This window comes from Clupea harengus, chromosome 22, assembly GCF_900700415.2.
Source record: "Clupea harengus chromosome 22, Ch_v2.0.2, whole genome shotgun sequence".
NCBI classification, from domain to species: Eukaryota; Metazoa; Chordata; class Actinopteri; order Clupeiformes; family Clupeidae; genus Clupea; species Clupea harengus.
Genome location: NC_045173.1, coordinates 22,689,236 through 22,701,212, shown reverse-complemented (window position 1 = coordinate 22,701,212; position 11,977 = coordinate 22,689,236). Strand labels below are relative to the sequence as shown.

The window sequence follows — 11,977 nt, the reverse complement described above, 5'->3', positions numbered from 1 at the left end:
CACTAACTTCTATTAACATGAAATGTTGCAAATCAATCAATGAATTTTCTTTGCTCCTCTTTCCCTTTTTTTCTGGAGGTCACATTAAAATTATGCAAGAGGTATTGGTAGCTGATTGGGTAATTTCACTGATTTTCCTGGAAGGACTAATTACTATTACCTCTGCCAAAGTGGTTATGTTTGTCTGTCTATCAGCAGGATTACACAAAAACAAACAGGCCGATGAAACTTGATGTAGGGAGGTTGCACGGGTAGAGGAAGATCCCATAAACATTTGGAGTGGAACCAGATCAAGTGGCGAATCCCGGATTTTCTTTTTCATTGTCTTTAACATTGTGAGAGGGCATTTTTGACATCTGCTGGCCTTGCCACACCATCGGCTCTGGCAAAGGTCTGCACTGTCCACGTGCCCATGTAGCTGAATTTGTGCCTGGAACAACAGATCCCATGGATATCAGTTCGTACTTCGTTGCCAACTGTCCCAAAATTGTTACACTCCTATTCCAATTGCATCTACCTTTTAGGAGATTCAAGAAGAAAAGGAAGATAAAATCTTTTTGGCCAGGTAATTTAGGCCGTGCACTGTTGGAAGAGTTTTGGATTGTTACTTGGAGGAAAAGTCAAAGTTAGTATTCTCCAATGTCTTTGATGCCCATTAGTAATGAAAACACTTCACTTTCATTTGTTCTTATGAAGTAAGTGATTCATGTTTACTTGTGCTATAACTAAGTGCAGTTATGGGTGATGGTTATTTGTGGTCCATATAAAACGCTAGACAGGGTAGCACTGAGAAGTCAGATGAGCGCTTGGGCCATGTTCGAAAGAAAGTGGATTCTTAACCCTACTGAGGGGTTACAACCCAACCGAGGCAAGAATACACACTTCACCATACTGTAGCCATTCCAGCTGGATTCATGGGCGAGATTGGTGACTAAAGATATGCCATATATGTAATATGCCACGGCCATAACTGTTCAAAAACTATTCCTCAGCTTATTCAGTGACCATCCTTTACCACTCAGCCTGGATTGTGTTTCCAAAAGGCACTGTAGAAAGCAAGACGAGAATTTGGTTGTAAAATCTTATCACACAGGATCCTTTTAATTCATTTATCTGTGTTTTGTGTACTGTTCATGACAATGAATCTTTGTTTTGTGAAGATATGTTTTAGGAGGGATGAACAGAATAAATAGGGCAGGTCTTTGTGTTACCTTTTTTTTTTTTTAGACTGTACATGAAGTGTCTCCATATGTTTTTGTAACCCTGGGGTCTGTTGTTTTCCATGGCGACCATCTCCACTTTAGCACACATACTTGATCAAGTCGGGGGAACAGCATGTCTGCCTCAGCTCTTGCTCTACTTTCAGTCTTTTATCTCGATGTTGAACTTGACCCCCAGAGTTTAGCAGAGGCTTGCCGGGTAACATGAATCAGCAATAACGAGTTGGTTAACTAATGCTCTGGAAGAACAGTGTTGTGTGTATCACACTGAAGAGTCCATGTTTTGTGGGTACATTCATTTCAATCAAATATATCAGCCACAAAGGGACTCCTTTGTCTCATGCAGACAGGCATACACCTGATGTCATACCTGCACCCAAGTATGTTCAGTATGATCATAACGTTGACATACTGATGAAGGGATATGAGATGAATTATATGTAACTGGAACATGAACAAAACATTGGTACCTTTGTTGAGGATTTCTTTTGTTATATTGAAAGTCTGAGATAGCACCCTTGGACTGGAATGTAGACCTGAAAATCTTGTGTGTCCAAATATTGGTTTTAATTTTCGGTGTGACTTAATACCTTGTGAGTCGCCTATTTTTCTCAGGAGGCACTAAATACACAACTTGGCAGGTCAAGCTTTTGTATTTCAAACAAAGAGGAAACTGTTGGGCATTTGTTGGAAGTTATGTGATTTACTGGGATTTACTGTAACTGCTTGACCACCTTTTAATGGGAAACCTGAATATCAAAGCACACTGGAGTCCTCTGTTGAGCTCTACTGATGTTGGACTTTCACAGTTCAAGTGTAGTTTCTAAGTTGAACAATGTTGATCACAAGAAAATGTTCCACAGTTGGGCAATACTAACCAAGTTGTTTTTCTCCCAAAGGACATTGTGAGAAGATAATGGGTGTCAAACAGTATTTGTTTGCCAATGACTCACTAAATGGTACGATTTAAAAAGAAAAAAGCTTTTTACTTGTATGAATAATACTTTAGTGTGTGAGTGTAAAAACGTACAACTTTAGTGTAAAAAATTAGTGTGGTGAAGTAGGGCTCGAAGGTTTTGGTAGTAATTTAATATTGTTTAATATTCCACTGAACCACCAAACCACAGCTGTGCATGCAAGTCCAACCAAATTAGCTTTGCTGTTTTAAAATGGTCTTACACAATCTGCCTTCATAGAAACTTGCCATGGACCTCAGTACTAAAAACAAGGTGTCCTGGTATAGAATTGCCATGTGTTTTTTTTTACCTTGATTATTTTAAACAGCATATGTTGTGAAACAAAGGCCTCAGGTATTATTTAAAGAAGGTGACAAACATTGCAACTCACCCAGTGTTCAGGATGAAGAGTTGTGTTTTCTAAGTCCAAGCCAAATCAAATACGGTAGGTGGTGAAGTAAAATTAGGTTCAACAACAAACTCTCCATCACATTGCCACTAGTATTTTTGACCACTAGACTAAATATTTACAGATTGTCTATCTAAATACATGAGTGAAAAGTAAAAGTCTTGACTCTAAGAGACCGTGATTTTGTTTTATTTTTAAAGGGCCTGTATCCTCTCCCAGAAAAGGTGAAGACTAGTATGGACAGGTATGTGGCACATGGGTCTAATGATGCATTATCTCAAATTCAATAGATGCGCTGTCTGCCAAACTATCATGATTTGTATCAAAGCACCACGGACCAAAATCCCTGCACAGCAAGTGGGTATAAAAGGTGTTCATTGTCCATTGTTGGGTCACACAAGGAAGAAAGAAGGACTGTTTTACTCAAGTTCATCGAAACTGGGGTTTGGCACAGAATTTGAATAGCAACACTTGAAATCAGGTCTTACAGCTATATAACAAAGAGCAGAATACATTTTTGTCCACCTTGTCAATTGCTGTTTGTCATTACTAAATTATGCAAGAGCTGAGTTTCATTGGCATCAGGTCTGGCAACTACAACAACCTACTTCATCTTGTCTTCTCATGTCATCTTGTACCTGAAAGCACTTGATAAGCTACAGTTGATCCAGATTGCTGTAACACAAGTCCCAAGCAACTCGCAGTCTGGAGACACACATTCTGCACACACTAGTGTTGAAGTGAACAACGTTCCCCTAAAATAGCCCTCAGATGCACACCATCAGGAAAAAGAAAAGCAGGCAGGCCCAAGAACACCTGGAGAAGGATGGTAACAACCAAGTTGGAAAAGATAAGTCTCACATGGGGCATGGCACAGCCTGAAGCAAAAGAAAGGGAGAAATGGAGAGGTCTTGTTTGCGGCTTTCCTTCATATTTCGATAAAAGATGTGTAAATAGGGATTGATTGATATATGTTTTGTATTTTGTTTGTTTGTGTTTCACAGCCAGACCCATGGCCTTTTTTGTGATTCGGCACAGGGGCTGCAGAAAGAGCTCATCCTGCAGCTGCTCAAACAGGCAGGCCGATGACCCATATTAGTTAATACACAAGTCCTCAATGACCCCATCTTCCAGAGTCAGAAAGCAGCTCCCTGCATCAGTCAATTCAGCACGAAACTAAACACCACCTTGAATTCAGCAACGAACCATGAGGCTCCCGGTGTGGTGTAGTTAGGCCACCTATTGTGCATACTAAGCCATACTAGACATAATCTAACCTAATCTAATCAACTTTTCTGCTGATGTACCCCATTATCTTGACCATCTGAACTGAGGTCCCATAAGGTCCTATCCACTTCCCTTGCTCTCCTGTCCCTTCCTAGAAGCCTGTTAATGTGTTACTGTAGTTTGCAGTTGACGCATAGGTTAGACCATGAGCAGCATGTTGGAACACCAAGGAAATATTCTAAATGTGACATGCAGAGCTATAACTCTCAAGCAAATACTCTCTACCCTGTTCTTTTATGTTTTGAACAGTCAGACAAATGATGCTTATATAAGTTACGTGAATACAAATCCTTAGTTCAGAAAATCTGATTATTGTGCTCATCTGGAGGAAAGGGTGATGAAATCATTGATTACAGTTCCCTGGTTGTACCTTAACCTGCAAATAGTTCGAGAATACACCCCACGCCAGTAACATGGCAATTCTGTCTTGGCTATGTTTGCAATCCAGCTCATAGTACAGCCCAAAGTGAATGACAATTAAACAGGTCTTTTGAGGATAACTGTATCTGTCTAACTGTCATAAGGGTTATCCTTTATTGCCCTCAAGTATAAAATCCTTTTTGTTTCCCAGGAGACCACAGGCTGCAGGGCCCAACCCGTATCACCGCATGTGAATCAAACCTTACAGACGCACTAAAGGTGTATGACAAGTGTTACTTAAAGCAGTGCCCATTTTGTATTTTGGCCTTTGTCTCCGACACCGTGGTGCAAGCATGGGTTGTTACCTCATGCTGATTAAGTATGAGCAAGGGCTGAAAGGTTAAAGCTTATGTTTGACCATAGAGGACACCATGGTCCTGTCCTCTGTATCTTTTCTGTGGGTTTCAGGATATATTAAATGAGAATAGGGATGATGACAACTAACACCCTTGCGTCAATGTAGCATTTCATAAAATGGATGATTTTAATGTGATGGGGAATGCATGCACCTCTGATCTTGGTATTTTACGAATCCTGCTTAGGGCCTTGACCAGTGGGATGGCTTTCGCCATCTATGACTACTGTCCTCTGCACAGTGCATTGCTATACCACTATCAGTGTGTCAGTGACTATAATACAATAATAATAATCAGATTAAGTGATCGTTGGGCATATTATAGAATAATTAACATTCATTTGAAAGGACAGAGCATTTCAAATGTGACACTGCCTTTAAAACACTTCTTTCTATTATGTAATTTTTTCTAATCTGGTTGCAGTTTGCTTTCCCCCACTTTTTCCAAAACAGCTTAGCTGAAAAACCCAGCATTGCACAACTCACCTGGGTATGCTTCTCGCCTCTCTAGGGCATTGGAAAATGGGCACATAGGTACAAATAAGACATGTTTGAGAAGAACAATGCCAGAATTCTGTTATTGATTGCCTACTTAAGATGTTGTAATGCTGGGTTTTCACAAATGTGCTATCAACAGATATGTCATTATCCACGAAGAACTCCTATTTAAATGTATAATGGTCAATGTGTACTTTTACTGCTGGCATGAGTTACCCAATATTGACTGTGTAAACAAGACAAACGTGTCAGTCCACTAGTTATCTAGCAAAGCAATGCCTTTACTTCAGTGGGAGAGACGTGTTTGCGCAATACTTTAAACTCAGTTTACAACGTTTGTACTGCAAAAAAAAAAACATACAGCACAATGTACTGTGGGGAAATTGTGACATTTATTTTTCACAAAGATGAGTTTGAATTAAATTACATTCACAGAGAGAGAGAGAGAGAGAGAGAGAGAGAGAGAGCGCGAGAGAGCGCTTGCGAACCACAGTCCATCTCGTAATTGCGCCATTCATCGGAAAATCCCGGCCAGACTCCTCCTGCTGTGTAACTCAGCCCCCAAGTGATCTCTTCTCCATATAAACTCCATCTCCCCACGTCCTATCTGGTCAGTGTTTTTTGAATCACCACCGGCTTGCCAGCATGCATACAGTCCTTCTGTGGGCGTTTTTGGGATGCCTAGGTAGGCTAGTAAAAAAAAATGTTTGGACAAATATTTGACAAAATATCACTATTACGACTACATCTGTAATGCGCATCAAAGTTACTGACTTGACGGATGTCCTGTGTAACTTTATTTCCTTTACAGCTTCTGCTATGGCAGCCCCCGCAGACGTCAAAGTGAGATGGTGCGTTAAGTCAGATTTAGAGTTAAAGAAGTGCACCGATCTTGCCAAGACAGCACAGTTGGTGTGCGTAAAACGAGAAGGGTCGGAGGAGTGCATCAAAGCTATTAAGGTGAGACGTGTAACAATGTGAACATGTTCCGAATTCAAATTCAGGACATTGTCTGAATGTGGATTACTAAATACATTTTGGTATGGGCGAGTCTTGTGAATTAATGTTAAGCTATCAGGTTGTAATACACCATTTTTTCCTGTGCAGTAGTTAATTAGCTATTCAATCTGTAGCTATTCAATCTGTATCTCCTCACTCTCATACTTCCAACCTAGGACTTGCAAGCTGATGCCATCACCCTTGATGGTGGAGATATCTATGTAGCTGGCCTTATCAACTATGATCTGCATCCCATCATTGCAGAAGATTATGGCACAAGTAATATTGAATTATGTGAAATCTTGTTAAAAAAATACTCACTTGAACATCTCAACCTGGTAACACAATACATTTGTCTATCTTCTCTGCGCTCATTTCTAGGTTCTGAGACATGCTACTATGCTGTTGCCGTGGTAAAGAAAGGCACTGACTTCACTTTCAAGACTCTGAAGGGGAAGAAATCTTGCCATACCGGCCTGGGGAAGTCTGCTGGTTGGAACATTCCCATTGGCACCCTGGTGGCACAGGGTCAGATCCAGTGGACTGGCATTGAGGACAAGCCATTGGAAGATGGTAAGTGAGAAGAGCTTGGAGCCCGTTGAAGGAGTAGAGATAATAAAATGGGCTTACGTGTGTGTTTAAAATGGACAATTTAAGCCATAATGGTAGTGCATAGAGTACCCTTTGTTACTATAAAAAAAACGGTCTCTTTTGCATGTATTTCAACATCTGATAGATGCTGAGCATAGCTTTGAAGTTTATCCACTTTTGGCTTGATGTTGTTGCAGCTGTGATGGAGTTTTTCTCAGCAAGCTGTGCCCCTGGAGCAAACAAGGACTCCAAACTGTGCAAGCTGTGCAAGGATGACTGCAGTCGTTCCCACAAGGAGACCTATTATGACTATCATGGGGCTTTCCAGTGAGTAGAGCAGGGGCTTTCACATACCTAAATCCATCACTAAAACATTTAACCTTTTATTGATATTACATTTCTTTAATGCTGTGGCTTAGTTTATCCTCATAAACGGTTTGCTGGTGTTTCCTAGGTGTCTTCAGGATGGAGCTGGAGATGTGGCATTTGTGAAGCACCTGACTGTTCCTGGTGAGCCACAGGATTCGATAACTGACATTTTAATTCTAGTTTAAAACCTTTCACTTTTAACTTAAGTCACAATGTACAATACAATACACATGGCGAGGAACTTTTCAGAGTTGGGATGCACAAAAGAACGCCGCTCATTCACACCCAGTCAGGTCACAGAGCACTTTAATGAATTACAGCACTACTATACCAATGGGTCGCTTTGATTACTTGACATAACGTGTTGAAATCATCTCTGTTTACTTACTTGGTATGCAATTTAAACACGGCCACTTCCTTCTTTAGACAGTGAGAAGGGCAACTATGAGCTCCTGTGTAAGGATGGTACCAGGAAGAGCATAGATGACTACAAGACTTGCCATCTGGCAAGGGTGCCAGCCCATGCAGTGGTCAGTCGTAAGGACCCTGAGCTGGCCAAGCGCATCTTTGATGTACTGACTCCAGTTGAGGTACAGTGCATCGTTCAAATGTTTTGCATGAAAAGGCATGCTTGGATTCACCTAAATAAATTACTCCAAGATCTCACTTAACTAAATAAGTAAAACACATGGTGAATTTTGTTTGTAAAACAAAGTCCCAAGCAAAATGCAATTCGATGATGTCACACAGATACAGTTGCAGACCAGGTATATGATGTAGACACTGTCCAGGTACACCTTCCTCTCTTAAGTATGCATTGGTTGTTATGAAGTCTTATGGCAATAAAGTATTTGTGTATTCTAGAGCAAACTCTTCGTTTCTGATCCCTATGGAGGCAAAAACCTGATGTTCAAAGACTCAGCAACAAAATTGGTTCAGCTGCCCAGCACCACTGACTCTTTCTTATACCTGGGAGCTGAATACATGAGCATTATTCGTTCCCTAAAGAAAGGTGAGTTAAGATTAATTCCAATCTCAAGTCACTTGCTCTGTCCGTTATTCTGTGTAGTGTATGTATACTGGTGGAGCATGGCATTATTTCTTTATTTGTCAGAGTTACCCCTCTCATGCCACCGTAATGGTATAGTTTTTGCCCGGCTTTACTGTCATGCATGCAATGGCCATAGGTCCAATCCAAAAGGACAACATGTCCAGATAATGTCAATTTACTGGAAACAGCTCCTGAATAAATCAACCATATTATGATAAATACAACTATTTTGTGATATTCCTTTAAAACAAAAAAAAAAAAAAAAACTAAAAAATCCTGACCAATTTAATTAGTATTTTGAACAACCAACACTACATTTCATCTGAGCTAAATGGGCCACATGAATACACATTAATATACTGTATATAGCTTTCTGTAAATGCACTGTTACAAACACACTACTGTAAATATGCTGACTTTATGCTGACTAGTATTTTGATCTGTCTATGACCTCGTCCATCTTGATTGTTAGAGAGAGGCTCTGGCAGCGCTTCTCAGTCCATTAAATGGTGTGTCACAAGCAAAGCCGAGAGAGACAAGTGTGACAGCTGGAGCGTTAGCAGCTTGGACAGCGTCTTCTGTGAAATGGCAGGATCTGTGGATGAATGCATCAAGAAGATCATGGTAAGGAACATCTGACTTCTATGAATATCTAGATATTTTTTTTATATTTTTCTAGAAGTTTTGTTGGAATATAAATAATGATCTAAATCTTTTTCCTATAATTAGTGGCTGAGTTTATGTTTATATCCATCTATTTCTATCTACAGCGCAAACAGGCCGATGCTATGACCATTGATGGAGGAGAAGTGTATACTGCTGGGAAGTGTGGCTTGGTTCCTGTAATGGTGGAACAGTATGTAGAAGGTACATAGACTATACACATGACATTATAGTTTACTTTTTTTTTTTTGCATAATATGATGTGAAAGATGCGGTTTTGTGATAACCATAAAGATACATTCCCTTGTCTTTCCATAGCTTTGTGCAAGCCTGATGCCTCTGGTAAGCAATTATCACATCACATCACATCTTATGTATGTCTTGTGGAGTTCCCCAGGGATCAATGCTAGGGACCCTCTTCTTTTACATACTTCCACAAGGCCAAATCCTTTAAGAATGCAATATTGCCAACCATAGCTATGTAGATGACACACAAAATGGCTGTGACCAAAGAGAGTTGTGCCAGTGTCTTGATCAAATTAACAGTTGGATGTGTCACCAGTAACTACAAAGCCAAAAAAGAAGTAAGAATCCAGACAGTAAACCATTTATCATCATCATAATCAAAGCCAAAAAAAGAGGGCTCAAACAAGACATCATTATTTATCGCAGGCACAACTATCCCTATGTTTTTTCCACTAATCATTTTAGTGTCCTGCATGCAATCCTCTCAGGTCCTGCTTCTTCATACTACGCTGTGGCAGTGGCAAAGAAGAGCAGTGATATCACCTGGGAGACACTCAAGGACAAGAAATCCTGCCATACAGGGTTGGGTCGCACTGCTGGCTGGAACATCCCAATGGGCAAAATCCATAGTACCACTGGAGTCTGTAACTTCGGTAAGTGTATTTATCACAGTAAAGACGGAACATTCATTCAGTCACTAATTTATTAATTCAGTCATCTACTCAGAAATGAATTCTTTCTGAAATTACAAAATGTAAGAAATATATGCACCCCCCAGGAGACACTTGAGTGAGACATAAACATGGAGTGTTAATTCACAATTGTATTCCAAGAATCATACAGGAAAGCGCCGCAGCAAACCGGTATAATGGGAAAGTTAAATGATATTGATCGGCAGTGAAAGGGTGTCCGACAAACCCTCATAGGAAAAAACATAAACAAAGCCTCACACATTAAACAAATATGAGAGAGGTATACAAAGATAACATTTAATGTAATCTTCTAATTCTGCCAGATTTATGAATTATTAAGACATTAACAGAACTGCTTGGGGCCCTTATTCTGTTGTGTGAGTCTATTGTGCCATTAGGACATGGAAAATCCAGCAGCATTTTCCTCAGGGGAGATCTGTGTTTGTTTGGGATTGGACTTTCTGTCAGCTTTTCATTAATCTACCAGTATATTATATTCATCACCAGATAAATTCTTCAGTGCAAGCTGTGCCCCTGGGGCAGATAAGCTCTCCCCTCTTTGCTCACTCTGTATGGGAAGCGGTAAAGCGGTAGGTGGAGAGGACACCAAATGCCAGCCAAGTGCAGATGAATTGTATTATGGTTATGGAGGAGCTTTCAGGTAAGACAGTGCAGAACATTACCAGGCATTCCTGTAGTTTCCTTATTTGTGTCTATATCTGTGCGAAGAGGTTGTGTGTTCAAATGTAAATTCAATTTTAATTCATTTGTATTACATGTGTATGTGACTGAAATATAAACCCAGCATTGTGGATGCTGTGGATTTTGCGTGATCATTCAACAATGTCTTTTTTTCACTCAGATGTCTCGTTGAGGGAAAGGGTGATGTGGCTTTTATAAAGCATACCATTGTCAATGAGTATACTATTGGTGAGTGATACCTTACAGACAAAGTCAGTAAGTAAGTCTTCACAAGGTACATTTAGAGAATTACACTAAAATAACACTTGTATAGTCTTTCTGGTGATGTTTTTCTGTCCCCCACTCTTTTCTTTGAGTGTGTCTTCTCACTTCCTCAGAGAGAGAGAGAGAGAGAGAGAGAAAGAAAGAAAGAAAGAAAGAAAGAAAGAAAGAAAGAAAGAGAATTCTAAGCATATTTTTAAGCTACTACCCCTTCATGTCTGTGTTTTCCAGAAAAAGTACCTGCTTGGGCTCAGGGTGCGAAAGCTACAGATTTCAAACTCATTGGTCCTGGCTGCTCTGCTGATATCAAAGACTATGAGAAGTGCAACCTAGCCAGAGTGCCTGCACATGCTGTGGTCACTCGTCCAGAGATGCGGGATGATGTGGTGACAATCCTCAAAAAGCAGCAGGTTTGCAGGGGCACCAAACAATTTGTCTATGCATAACTGTGTTTACTTTGACTGAAAGATAAATCTGTGGCTATTTTGTTTGGTTTCTTACTGTCTCTGCTGTTCTAATTTCAGGAGAAATTTGGCCCCTCTGGATCAGAGTCATTTAAATTGTTTGAGTCGACTGATGGAAAGAACCTCCTCTTCAAAGACTTCACACAATGTCTCCAGGATATTCCATCTGGACAGAGCTACAAGGACTTTTTGGGCCCTGACTACATGACAGCAATGACCTCTCTGAGACAGTGTTCCAGCAGTATCTCAGGTACCAACCAACAAACATGGGATAACACATTATACCGAGAGAGCATGTTCTTAAGTGCTTAACGTTTTCTGTCTAATATTATGTTTCAGAGCTGGAGCAGGCTTGTACCTTCCATACCTGCCAGCAAAAGGCATAGAGGAGAGAGCATGCAGATCAAAACTCGCCTCCAAAGAGACCAAACTCTGACTTCAATTTCATCTTTTTTGGCTTTCCCTTATGAAGAAAATTGGGGATGTTGTTTGTTGTTCCTGTGCAACTGTTATTGCAGTGATACTGTAACTTTTTTCTGTCTAATATTTGGCTCTTTATGAAAGTTTGTAAAACAAAGAAAAACTAAAGAAATAAATACCTTTTCTAATGCATCTAGTTATTCATCTTCCTTTTTCCTGCCATGAGTAATCCTGTCTTTATATTCAGCTAAGATAAATCTCAGTTTAATGAAATTGCATACTGTGCATATTACCCGATACTCATGCTCATCTGAAGCCACTTATCGATAAGACAGAATGCAATTCAATTGTGGGAAGCCCAAGAACAGATAATT

The 11,977-nt window shown here is 40.1% G+C and overlaps 1 protein-coding gene across 1 annotated transcript; it reads left to right on the top strand.

Annotated features, from left to right (window-relative positions):
• The first annotated feature begins 5,678 nt into the window (after positions 1–5,678).
• Positions 5,679–11,795, top strand: tfa (transferrin-a). Its single transcript, XM_012826316.3, has 17 exons — positions 5,679–5,830; positions 5,957–6,105; positions 6,321–6,423; positions 6,526–6,717; positions 6,933–7,062; positions 7,190–7,245; positions 7,531–7,694; positions 7,969–8,116; positions 8,628–8,779; positions 8,926–9,022; positions 9,137–9,160; positions 9,553–9,717; positions 10,264–10,417; positions 10,619–10,686; positions 10,951–11,129; positions 11,244–11,433; positions 11,523–11,795. Exons 1-17 carry the CDS (start codon positions 5,791–5,793, stop codon positions 11,567–11,569), a joined length of 2,058 nt encoding a protein of 685 aa, XP_012681770.2. The 5' UTR covers positions 5,679–5,790; the 3' UTR covers positions 11,570–11,795.
• Positions 11,796–11,977: the final 182 nt, after the last annotated feature.

Bases quoted from the DNA above. Each gene is read 5' to 3' on its own strand.
- tfa (XM_012826316.3), top strand. From the start codon at position 5,791: ATGCATACAGTCCTTCTGTGGGCGTTTTTGGGATGCCTAG. The intron at 5,831-5,956 runs GTAGGCTAGTAA...TTTCCTTTACAG, and splicing joins GGCGTTTTTGGGATGCCTAG to CTTCTGCTATGGCAGCCCCC. The intron at 7,063-7,189 runs GTGAGTAGAGCA...GGTGTTTCCTAG, and splicing joins GACTATCATGGGGCTTTCCA to GTGTCTTCAGGATGGAGCTG.